General features: G+C 42.7%; 1 protein-coding gene across 1 annotated transcript; it reads right to left on the reverse strand.

The window, feature by feature from the left end:
- Positions 1-1,478: 1,478 nt before the first annotated feature.
- On the reverse strand, positions 1,479-12,395 carry LOC118575613 (sulfotransferase 1C2). The gene is made up of 7 exons (XM_036176083.1): positions 12,245-12,395; positions 11,758-11,883; positions 8,536-8,633; positions 4,432-4,558; positions 3,815-3,909; positions 3,500-3,680; positions 1,479-1,591 (listed from the first exon to the last, which is right to left on the reverse strand). The coding sequence occupies exons 1-7, from the start codon at positions 12,393-12,395 to the stop codon at positions 1,479-1,481; spliced, it is 891 nt and encodes a 296-aa protein (XP_036031976.1).
- Positions 12,396-12,755: the final 360 nt, after the last annotated feature.

Consider the following 12,755-nt stretch of genomic DNA (forward strand, 5'->3'; position numbering starts at 1 on the left):
TCCATGGTCAGATGGACAGAATATCATGATGGAAGCAGATGGCAGAGCAAAACTGCCCACCTCATAGCCAAGAAAGAGAAGAAAGGAAGAGCAAGAGCCTGGGACTCCCATTCCCTTCCAGGGCAGGTTCCGGTAACCTAGCTTCTACCCACTGAATTCTATTACACCTTCTAACACCTTCTCCTCCTCGCAGGAACACTGTGCTGGGTCCAAGTCTTTACTATGTGGCCTTTTAGGAGAAAGTGTAGGCTTGATAGAAAGCAAGTGGCATTCTAGCTTTTGTAATGTACCCTGGATTCCTGCTTTCACCATAGATTACCCCTTGTTGCTCTCAGCTTTGGAATGTTGCTGTTTGAAACTAAAATGAAAAGGTAAAAGCTGAGGATTTATGACCTGAAACATGCCTGCCTTTCTGTCTTCTGTGCCATCATTCACTCATGCAACATGCTGTGTGCCCCCACACTGCCTGGGATACTAGGAGTAAAAGGGTGACTAAGACATGGAGCTAGTGGGAGACAGAGGTAAGTATGCTGGCAACCAAATACAGACAGACTCAGTTCAAATGGGCAAAAATGGAAACTAGGTAAAAGAGACACTGGGTTTGGTTACAGGTTGCTCCTCAGATGAGACAACTGCTGGTCAAAACCCAGTTGTCTCCAAACTGAGCACCATGCCTACCTTCTGCTTTCATCGTGATATGATGCTTTCTTTCTGTTTCTTTTATGACACAGATCTAGGATTCCCTTTATTAAGGTTTGGATTTCTGACATCTCCTTGGAGTCCTTCCTTCATTTTCCTCCCCCAGGTGGAACATGTTCCCATGGACTGGTTGCAACAAGTTGTCCACAAAGTGATTCTTTCTGTTGTAACCAGGCAAAACCCTGATTGAGCAAAAAGACATTAGGAATTTCATGTACATTTGAATAGATGATATCTAATATTTGTGTGTTTGTACTTAATGTAGTATATTTCAGAGTCAGGCTATACCTTCTAGAAGAGTGGTTCTCAACCTTCCTAATGCTATGACCCATTAGTACAGTTCCTTGTGTTGTGGTGACCCTCAACCATAAAATTATTTTGTTGTTACTTTATAACCACAATTTTGCTACTGTTATGAACTGTAATGTAAATATATGATATGCAGGATTTCTGAAATGTGACTCCAAAGGGGTCATGACCCACAGATTGAGAACCACTCTTCTAGATGACTAGAAGCTTAAAATTTGTAGTATTCAAGTCTTACTTAGGTTTTCCTTGGATTATTAAGCTGTCTTATGAATTTCTACTGAATAGTGGAAAGAATACACATTATCCATGATCTGCTTTTATAAAATCATAATGTGATATTAATAATCCCAGAGTCTGAGCCACAATCCTCTATATTTACAATGTACTTTCATAGCTTCTTTTGGCTGGGCTGAGGCTTGCAGATAGCATCCATGTTCTTGATATCTGTCTCTACAACTTGAACAACTTGATCAGAGTTCCATGCAGAAGTTTATAGATGTTCCTTCCATCTTCTGTTTATAGATTGCATCAAACCTCTCATTCTGAGCCACAGTGAAGTGGTTCTTCCAGTCACCCACAGTTCCTAAAAGATGAAGCCCAGACAGGAGCATTAGTCTCTGATTGACAGACTTCATGTCCTTTAAGAGAGTGTGGAGTGCCCACTTTGGAGCTGGCCTGACAGTGACCCAGTCCCTCAACTCCTCAGCTCTCTTGTCTGAGTGGCAGTCCTAGTGGTCTTTGTGCAGGGGTGCCAGCTTCCAAATCAAGTGGACAACTGATACAAGGGCACTTGGTGACCTGGGATCTTGGCTGTATCTCTGGTATACACACATACTGGATAATCACAGCTATAAAAAATAAAGGAATGGAAGACATATAACTATACCAGGGGATCTTAAGATGTTTTGCTGGCCAAAGATCCTGGGCATAAGAAAATATATTTTGTGACATTCCAAGTATATGCCATCTAAGAACAAGCAAAATCAACCATCAACTGAGAGTGACAGATGAGAACGTTGTTCTCTGTAGGAAGAGCTTAACTGGAAACGATATCAGAGGGAATTTCCCAAGGTGATAGAATTCTTTGTTGCCTTGATTCAGGTGTTGGTTACAGTTTTTTGTTTTGTTTTTACAAAAATGGTTGAACTGTATAATTAATTTCTGTAAGTCATTTTTTATGTAGATTATGTCTCATTGAAAAAGAATTTGAAGGTATTAGGTTGACAAACTATTTTTTCAACAAGCAGTGATTAAAATGATTTTTATATAGGGGAATACTCTGTGTAACACCTGTGATTCTTGTGGAAAATTATTCAGTTTGATGAACAAATATGTTTATTGTAGCATTAGTCATAAAAATTTAAACATAGTTTGTATAGTTTTATAATTAGAGGAATACTATGATGAATGACAGCATGTCCATGAGACCTGAACAAACAGTGATGAGCAGAGATCTGTGTTTGTTGCTCTAGAGAGATGGTTCATATTCTGGTAAGCAAAATTGTATAATATAGCCACAGTTTTTTGTTTTAGTGAACAAATTTCTATAGTGGTATCTGTATTTCTGTGTCTATGGGCCAAAGCAAGCAAGCACAGAAGAAAACACAAGTGTATGCCGAGAATGGTGGGTGTGGATGGGCTTGAAGAAAGGCTACCTGTCAAATCCTCACCATTGATTAAGGAAAGAGGTAACACTGTTTCATTTCAGGGGCCTGGGATACTTTGTAAACTTCAAGGATGGGGGCGCGGGGGGCGGGGGGGGGGGGGGGGACGGGGAACTCATGTACTGAAAGAAAAAGGAAAGATACAGCAGAGCAGTATGTAAACCCCAGTTCCTGGTTGTACTGTCATGGAAAGGAGTGCCTATGTCAATGAAGTGGGGGGTGGGGCTTCATGCTGTTTCTAGCTTCTTGGGAAAGGGGTTTTAGTGAGGATCTGTGTGAAATGGTCAAATCAGTATTGACTTTTTAAAAAACAGTTATTTAATGTACTAATGTTTAAGTAAACAATAACTCTTTCCCCTTAAAACTGGACCATCTGGGCCAATCAGAATTCCTCTCTCAGGAAGTAGGAAGCATTAAGAGGTTGGTTCACCGCAGGACATGTTAAAAGTCATGAGCCTGAGCGATTTAGGGTCATGGTCAAAACTAAGTCATGAATAGAAGCCGAAGCAGTGGCTATGGAGTCGGAGAAAGGCACAGGTGGATGACAGGAGGCATGCATGTGGACAGTAGCTGTACTTACAAGAAGAGCCCTACAGCAGAGTACTAATACTGATTTCAAGATCTCAGGGCTGGTGAGTCTAACCTCAGGCAGGGTTCCCAGTGAGGTGTGCACCAAGAATAGCTCTGGCCTTAGTTATCTGTAAGATTTAGTTTGTGGAATCTTTGTACAACAGGAATGAGTCTCTAGCCTTCTTAGGAGCATAGTATGTGTGTTTGGGGTATACTGTCTCAGAATTAGAGATAAAGAATTATCTTTTCTCACAAACCTTTTCTCATAAAAGGGGAAATGGACTGGTCCATGACAGATCTGGGAACGGTTGAACGATTTGTCATAGGATTCTCTTTCATTCTCTCAAATGATGTCTCTTGGACGATTTTATCCAGCACCGCTTCATCCAAGTTCTTTCCCATGAACTGCATTACCTTCTGGATTTCATGCTTTGGGTCCTGTGGGTGACGGTAACATTGAGTTGGACTGGAATAGAGTTTTAATATGATTCCATTTGTCCAGACATCCCTGTCATAAACACATTCCTCAAGCAGCTTCCCTGTCCCTGATCCTGGAGCAGTAATTTACTTACCCTCTTCATATCTTCATAGAAGAGGAAGAGAATCTGGTATCTATCTCGAATCTCCCACCATTCTCTCACATGGTCAAACCAGGATCCCCAAATTACTGTAACAAACAAGAACAGTTTTTATGAACATAAACCTTCTGAGAGTCAGGCTTTTCTCCTCCTCTTCCTCTTCCTCCTCCTTCATCAGAGGCTAGAGATATGGTAGAAGGAAAAATCTTGTGTCTGATATATCCTAAGGACACAGAGATACTTGATTCTGAGGTTGTGTGCTTTGCATTAGTGTTAGGATTTTTTTCCTTAAATGCTAATGAAAGTGTTTCATGTGGATTATGCAAGTCACCCGCACTCTTGTATTATGACAGGAATATCCAGGATAAGGGTAGCTCTACAGGCCAGGAATTCCTGAATACAGGCTTTGGAAGCAGGATGGGGCTGCTTGCTGAGAGCTAGGGTTCTGCACTGTGAAAAAAGCCAGCCTATTGGCTTTACCTAGTCCCTGTTAGTGGTGGGACTTGTCTAAGGAGGCACACGGCATTCTAGGGACTCAACTGTCATGGTTGGTACTCTCGACTCAACCTTATTGGAGTAAGAACATAGGGGCACCGAGCATTTCTATTTACCTTTCCCATTGATGAAGGTTTCAAAATACTCATCCCAGGAGCCTGGGTCTGGAAGCCTCTTACTCATCCTATAGAAATGGTAGTAGGAAACCATGCAGTCTTTGGCGTTTCGAGCCACATAAAGGAACTTTAGAAAGGAAGAGAGGTGGGTTAAAGGGGCATAAATATGTGAAGTTTTGAGTTCTTGCTTTGACTGAGTCCCCTTGAGGGACGCTCAACCCTTCTGCATGGGCAGTACAACCTGGAACATCATTGCCAATTATGCTGCGTCTAGCCAGGCCCTATTAACTCATTCCTAGCTCAAGTCTTGATTTCCCCCTTGCTATCAGGAGCAAACTCTTCCTCTAGAAACTCAGACCTGTTATTCAACTGTCATCACATGTATGCCAATGAGCCTTCCGGAAACCTCAGCTTGGTTTCTGGACGAGCAGTAGCTCTGTCCTGTGTTTGTGTCATGGAATAGCACCATGACTGAGTCTCCAATTGTCTGTGAGCACAGACATTCCTCCAAGATAATTATTTTTGCTCCTATGTGTTTTTGTATACTTGACTAAGCAAATGCTAGGTTGGTTGAATAAGGGCCAGGTTGAGAAACACTGCTGAGAGACCCTGTCACCATCTCAGAGATCTAACACGTTTCTCCCAAGTCATCATGTGGCCATGCTCCAATGGAGAAAGTTTTCTAAGTGTTTGGCTTAATTTTTTTTTCTGCTTGAATTCATAAGCTTTAAATCTCACATAGTCTTTTACTTCAGTGTGGCATTTTGTGAGTGTCTTCTTCTTTCCTTTCCATGTGTGTAACTTCCAGTCACATCACATGACTCGCTTCTTTCCTCAGCCCTCATTACTTCCCATTTCTACGTTCACACTTTTTTTTTTCCTATTCAGATGTATAACCTGAGAGTTCGGCTAGTTTTTACTTATGTGGATATATATATATATTCAATTATTAAACACCATTTATTTATTTGATGATTCTGATTATAATTGCATCTTATTTCTCCATGTCATTTTGATATAATTTTTCATTTTTGTACAACTTTAACATTCTCTTATGTCTACATATAGTAGATTTGTCAGAAGTTCTTGGGGCTAACTCTGCTGTTCCTTTAGTAGTCACCCTTATGATCGGTCTTTCCTTTGGGTATGTTTAAATGTAAGTTGCTGAGCATGGTGGTAATCTGGGGCCTGAGCTAACTCTGACTCTGGCAGTGGGGGTCACCTTTGCTGACTTGTGAGCTTGTAGTGTCTTGCACAGGGCAGGGAGAGGGAGCTCATCTTTTAAAAACTTTGAGAGAGGACACAGGCTATCCAGAAGCTGCCCAGGGTCTCCATTACTATCCACAATGTGTATTATATTGGTAAATTGTCTTGTGTTTTTTGAGTTCACTGAGAAGCTGGTCCTGGAAGTAGAGTCATTCCATCACCATTTCACATCTGAGCATGTTTATCTAAGTCTTCTCCAGGACCCCTTATCTGGGGATAGACTGGTCCCCTAACTCTGTGACAGGAAGGAAAGGGAACAGGGAAATTGCCTGAGTAAAACCTTTGTGTTCTTGAGAACATCTAGAAGGTGAACTATTTCCTACAGACATTACTTTATTTAGCTCATTGGGAAAGAGAAGCAAGAAGTTCAGACCTGGGAAAGCTCAGCCATAGGGAGAAAGCTCAACCTAGAACTCCAGCCGATGCCTCAACTTCCTCAGTCAGTTTATGGAAAACATTATGAGCACAGGATCTGCTGATACTATCTCTAACTGCTGCTATTTGTCTTTTTACTTGAAAGCCTGTTCTGCTCTGCCTGGGACCATTGATGGTTAAGTCAGCTGTCTGTGCTAAGGGATCTTCATCAGTGTGAGTCCCACCTTGGTGATATTATCTTTCTGCTGTTACTTGTTCCTTGACTTGGAAGCCTTACCTAGGGGCACACTCTGATTTGACTGGGACTCTCTCTGTTGGGAACTCCAGCTGACTACTCCAAGAGGGCTTGCTCAGTCAATTCTGATGAATGCTTTGAGCACCTGATTTGATCATATCTTTCTCTCTCTCTTTCTTCTTCCATCTGCCTGCTGCCTACTCTTATTCTTATTCTTATCTTTGGCTTGTTGTATATTTAATAAACTCACTCCTTCAAAACTGAAAACATAGCTATATTTGTAGCTCAGTCAGTAGAGCATGGGACTCTTAATCCCAGGGTCATGGTTTCATGCCCCATGTTGGGCACCAGATATTGGTGGATTTATTAAGGCAACTCCATGTAGTTAAAAAGGAGGTTTATTTGGGGGGATAACGTAGAATTAGTAAAGGAGTTGATTACAGGATTCAGGAGAGGTGAGGTGCAGTCCAGCTGGGTTCTCTGAAGAACTCTGCTTGGTCTACCATCCAGCATCCAGGATCACCAAGAACCAAGAAAGCTGGCACATCTGGATCTCAGGTCTTTTTTTTTTTTTTTTTTTTTTTTTTTTTAAAGATTTATTTATTATACCTACAGTGTTCTGTCTGTAGGCCAGAAGATGGCGCCAGATCTCATTACAGATGGTTGTGAGCCACCATGTAGTTGCTGGGAATTGAACTCAGGACCTCAGGAAGAGCAGGCAGTGCTCTTAACTGCTGAACCATCTATCCAGCCCCGGATCTCAGGTCTTAAGGGCTCCTGTCTCGGCTCCACCTCAGGCGTTGGTCATAGGTAGGCATGACAGTTACCAGAAGCCTTACTTCCAGGTCAAAGCTGGAACAGCTACCCACTACATCTTACTACCCACTACATAGCTATTGTAGATCATTCTCTGGACCACAGAGCACAACTACTCCACCTACTCATGGAGGATGCTGGCCCTTGGTACCTCTGCTTTCTTTGCTTTATTTCCTCATTCTCCTCCTCGTTGTGCTGAAGCTCTGTTCCAGTCCCTGTGCAAACATCAAAGGTAATGTTTCTCAGATACCCAGGGCATCAAATATCCTGGCATAGCTCCTGGCTCAATTTACTTTCCTGAATTTTATTTATTTATTTATTTATTTATTTATTTATTTATTTATTTATTTATTTATTTATTTATAACCCAGGGACTTTCTTACCTTGTTTGATTTCAGTTGGACAACTTAAAGGGGGCATTCCTCAGTAGTTTTGTGATATCCAGTATCAGTAATGCCAGAAATAGAATTTTCACCCCTCACTTAGCTTTACTGTCAGGAGGCAAGTCATTTGTTCATGCGAGTCCCAACTATACTCCTGTTATCTAGACATCTTTTAGTGTTTTTAAAACAATACTGAATTTTTAAATTATTTTATCTATATTGGTGTTTTGCCTACATGTATGTATTACACCATGTACATGCAGTACCCACAGAAATCAGAAAAGGACATTGTATTCCCTAGAACTAAAGCTTCAGACTATTGTCAACTGTCATATGGGTGCTGGGAACTGAACCCGGGGCCTCTGGAAGAACAGCCATTGCTCTTAACTACTGAACCGTCTCTGTAGACCCTTTTTGTCCTCCTTTTTTATTTTACTCCAACTTATGAGCATCATATACTTCTCAGCAAATATTAGCTCATTCTAGGACCTCAGCTCTACCCACGCAGGGTTACTATATCCTTGGACACACTTCACCTGGTCCAGCATTCTCTATGTGGCAGGAACAAACTAGAATAGATGCTAGGGTACATGACATAGTCCTAGAAACAGTGAAACAAACCTGGAGGCTTCTGAGGTTGCAGACAAGCATCTGCTCTGTGGCTTTACTTTGAGGTACTGTTCCAAGCAATCCTTTGCACATTTTCTACCCAGTCTTGTCTCTGCTCCATTCTATGTGACCTCCCATAAGTTACAGCCTATGGTTCCTACTCCCCACCCCCCTAGTATACTTCACTGAAGAATAGACTATCTCTAATACCTCAGTCTGGCCTCTGCCTTCACATTGTATTTGAGCCCATCTGTAGAAACACTCTACTGAGTCTATCTTTGTGTTGCTTGATTTTACTGTTGTGTTAATACTCAGAGGTAGTGGATAGAGATTGCAAAGGAAGGTATTCTCCCCAGCTTCTGGAGGCCTAGCTCTCTGGGCTTCCTGCCCCACCCCCCAGGGGAACTCCTGCTGTCTTACCTTACAGTTGCTTGTCCAGAAAGATGGTGGCAGCAGCTGAGTGGGAAGATGGGTCTTCAGTACCCTTGGGGATGGCATCTCATTGGCTTTATCCACACCTGTAACAGATTTCAGGAGATGATTGCACAGTATGCCCAGCACATTGGGACTTCCAACTCCAGGTGATCCTTACCTGATGTATCATCTACACATAGATCTTCCTATTTTTTTGGGGGGGGCTTTTTGGGGAACCCCTTAGAGAATTACTGGCATTGCCTTTGTGTTTGCAGACTTACAAAGCTTGGGAGCTGGATATGAGCTCTGAATGAATTTACTTTGTCAGGTTATAGAAGATAAGATGGAGTTTTAGATAAGTGTGTCCCATTGAGAAAATCCAAATCAGACTGGTCCTCAGGCCCACGTGAAACAGTCTTTTTCTTCTATAAAGGAAATGGCAAGTCCCCATCAAGAACTTACATGTGGATCTCTAAGCCCACAGACTAACAGATTTCCTGGGTACCCAAATTCCAGGAGAATGGCAGACTCCATCCATTCTTCCTTCTCCAAGGAAATTTATAGGTCCAGGCTACCAGGCCTCAGGATATCAGAGAGCTACCAGTGGCAACATACTACTCACCTGCGCAATGGGTACAACCTCAGTGGGTACTCCACACATGTCACTGGAGTTGCACATTCCTACCCTGGAATTCCTTCTCCTCCTGCTGCTTTATAGGGATCAGAGACAGCCTGGCTCCATGAAACCTCCCACTTCCTCTGAGCCCTATAAGAAGGGGCCCCTCATTCTATCATGTCACCTAGGTTCTCACCAGAGCCCTTCCATGTTGCTGTCTGTGTCCCCATGGCATTAACAAATCTTTTAACAAGGCTTCCATATCAAATTAAACTCTTCTCAGAGTCCTCTCTAACCCCAAACCTGAAAGCATTTTATGGGTATCTCAAGGGGTTTACTCTGTCACATCAAGGACTGTGGTGAATTCAAACTGTTAGGTGGCACATTTGAATCTGGACTCTGATTCATAGCCAATAGTAAAGATTCTTTTATATGAAGAATCAGGAAACCTGTCACAGAGAGGAGGGCACTTAAAAAAACTAGAAATATGACTGACAATAAGTGGCATTTAACTATAAATGAGCAGCAGGAGGGTATGCTGTGAAGTGACATTCCATACTGCTTACGTGATGTGAGGTCTGGAAGGTGACCAGATATAATGCTTAATTTTCATTATCAACTTGACTGGACTTAGAATCACTGTGAAATATATTTCTAGGTGGGTATGTCTACAATGAGGTTTCCAGAAAGGCTCACATGGGTAGCAACAATGAGGAATTAGACTAAACAGAAAGGAAAAGGTGAGCTGAGCATTAGTATTCACCTCTATGTCCTTGTTATAGATGCAATGTGATCAGTTGCCTTAAACATCTTGACGTACTCATGTGAGCTGAAAGTCAAGCTTCAAGCTAGAAGAGCCCCAAAGTACAACAAGCAGAGCTTATTGGACCATTCTAGTGGTGATTTGGAAGGCCAGAATGCCAAGAAAAGAGTAGATAATGAAGACCCCGCTCATGATGTTTTAGAGGGGCCGTATTGAGAACTGGGCTATAAGTTATTTTATTACATTTTGGTGAAGAGTCTGACCCCATACTGCTCATGTCTTAAGAATCAACATGAATTTGAATTCACCAATAAGGGGCTAATTGGTTTAGCAAGGACATCTCAAGACTGGACAGTGTCATATTATAGTTGTTGCTCGTGACTGTTACCCCAGTTCCACAGTAAAAGAGAACAAATAAAACAGAAAGAGATAAGAAGTGTGCAATTTGGCAAGGAAAGAAGCATGACTTGATTTAAAGGTTCAGAGAAGGCAGAACAGAAGTGTCTATTATTTAAAGAGACAGCCTCATTCAAGAGACACACCCCTGGAGACAAGAGTGAAAGGGCTCTGCCAGGCAGAAAGGCAGGAGAGACTATGCTGACAGCTGCCATCTGTGGTCCCTGGAGCTGTGCACAGTAACCCCTGTGGGGAAGAGATTGATCGTTCTGGACTCTGGAAGGTCGGAGCACAGAGCAGAATTCTATGTGTGTCTCTGAAAGATGAAGCACTTATCATCTCAGGAAAAGGGTGAAAATGCAAAACTTGGTCTATTTGTAGAGGGTGCCTGGGTAATTTCTTTGTGCCTTCTTTGGTTGTGATGCATAAAAATAGTTTCTCTTGAGAGTGGGAAACCACACACTGTCCTCTTGTTTCCTGAATGGGTGTCAAATATCAAAATATCCAATTGTTCTAAAAATGAAGCTATTCTAGATGAAAAATGATCTAAGCCAGTTCAGGAGAAATGAGGAAACAAATCACATGACAGGAAGTTAGGAAAGACAACTTGGAAGATCACCCCCTCCCCACACACACACACAAAAAATCACAGTCAGAATAGTCTATGCTGGGATGGTACCCCAAAGAGGAGTCAGAGGGCTGGACCAGATATGGAACTGCAAAGCAAGTGGCCACCTACACAGTCAGGGTTTTTGAGAAACAGGGAAGCTAGACAGGCAAAAAGGACATCCTGACTTGAAGACATCCTCTTGCCTGGGTCCCAGGTTCCTAAGTGCATCTGCTCAGGAGCTTACTGTCTGAAGACATTTGATAGGACTCATGAGAGCCTGCCAGTGAATGCTCCAAGAGTGCCCCCACTTCAATGCTAGACTTCCCCTCACAGCAGTGGTGCTTAGGGTTCCAAAGCGCTCTTGTGTGCACGCGCTCTTGTGTGTGTGATTTGTGAATTATCAGACACTGTACGGGAAGCACTTGGTTATAATAGGGTAGGCTACTGAGAGCAGAGGTCTATGAACAGCTAATGAGTCAAGTTTTGCGTTTTCCTGTGTTCTACAGTTGCACATGATCAGAGCAAAAGGTGTGATAAGAAAATAAGGCAGAACTTCACCTTTACGTACATCTTTCTTCCTTGCTGACTCACATTTGGTGGGAATAAAGACAAGAAAAGAGATGGATCTGGGCATAGTGACACATGCTTTTAACTCAGCATTCAGGAGATCTCTGTGAGTTCAAGGCCAACCTGGTCTACATAGTGAGCTCCAGGACAGCCAGGGCTATGTCCTGTCTCAAAAACTGGGAGAGGGGAAAGGAAGAGGAAGAGGACAGATTGAGAGACAAGGCAAGGAAGGAGACAAGACAGGAGATGAACACATAGGGAGTTAGGGGCTCTTACCTGATGGCTGGGGTGGCCATGCCCACTCAATAAAAGGGTGTCGATGTTGAATGATGTCTCGCCGGCACTTCTCTACATCCCCATTCTGCTCAATCATGTCCACAATCTCTTGAATCCATGTTGTCCCTGAGGAGATAGGGGAGAGTTAGAGTCCTCAAACTGGTTATTCTTTCTTCAAGCATCCTGAAGAAGGGATGTGGGGCCAGGTATTGGCTTCACCTTCCACTTAGGCCAGGATCCTATCCGTATTGGCAGGAAGACTTTGGATCTCTGTGGAGAGTAGAACAGGATCAACAAAGCTCATCTCTTCCCAGGAACAGTGATGGCAGAGGAGAGTGAGCTTCAGAAAACCAAGGCTACGGGTATTTGAGATGGGGCCCACCATGGGACCGAAAGGGGCAGGTTGACCATTGCAGGGAGTTCTAACTAGGTAAGGAGTTCAGCTGTCTCAGAGGGAAAGGCTGGAGCTTTCACTCTGCCAAGTTACCTGATTTAGGGTAAGTACAGATGAGGAGGTCATTTGGCTTGGCCTGGAAGGTCTGAATTTGGCTCCAGTTGTCCACAGTTTCAGACATCAGGGTGACCCCTACTATCTCTTTACTTTTTGTTTGCTGGCTCAGTTCTGGGGTAAGCGCCATGGAGGAGGGTCCAGTCCCTGTGAGAAAAGAACATAATGAAATTTTAAAAATACTGGGGCAAAGCATACACAGCATGAAAAGGACTAATAGCTATAAGTGCACAGCTCTGTGGCATTAGTAATATCTCCAATGGTGTATGTCTACCATCACCTTCCATCTCCAGGAAACTTTTCACTTTCCTAGATGGAAACTAGGTGCCCATTAATGCAAAATCTCTGGTCTCTGGTCCCTGGTTACCATCATTTCTCTATCTCTTTGAACTCAAGATGCTTTAGGTAAGTAAATGGAAATTGTCCTTTTGTGAATGGTTTGTTTTATGTAGTTTAATATTCTTAAGGATCAGCCAGATTCTGGTATGTC

The sequence above is a fragment of the Onychomys torridus genome, unplaced genomic scaffold, assembly GCF_903995425.1.
Source record: "Onychomys torridus unplaced genomic scaffold, mOncTor1.1, whole genome shotgun sequence".
Taxonomy (NCBI): Eukaryota; Metazoa; Chordata; class Mammalia; order Rodentia; family Cricetidae; genus Onychomys; species Onychomys torridus.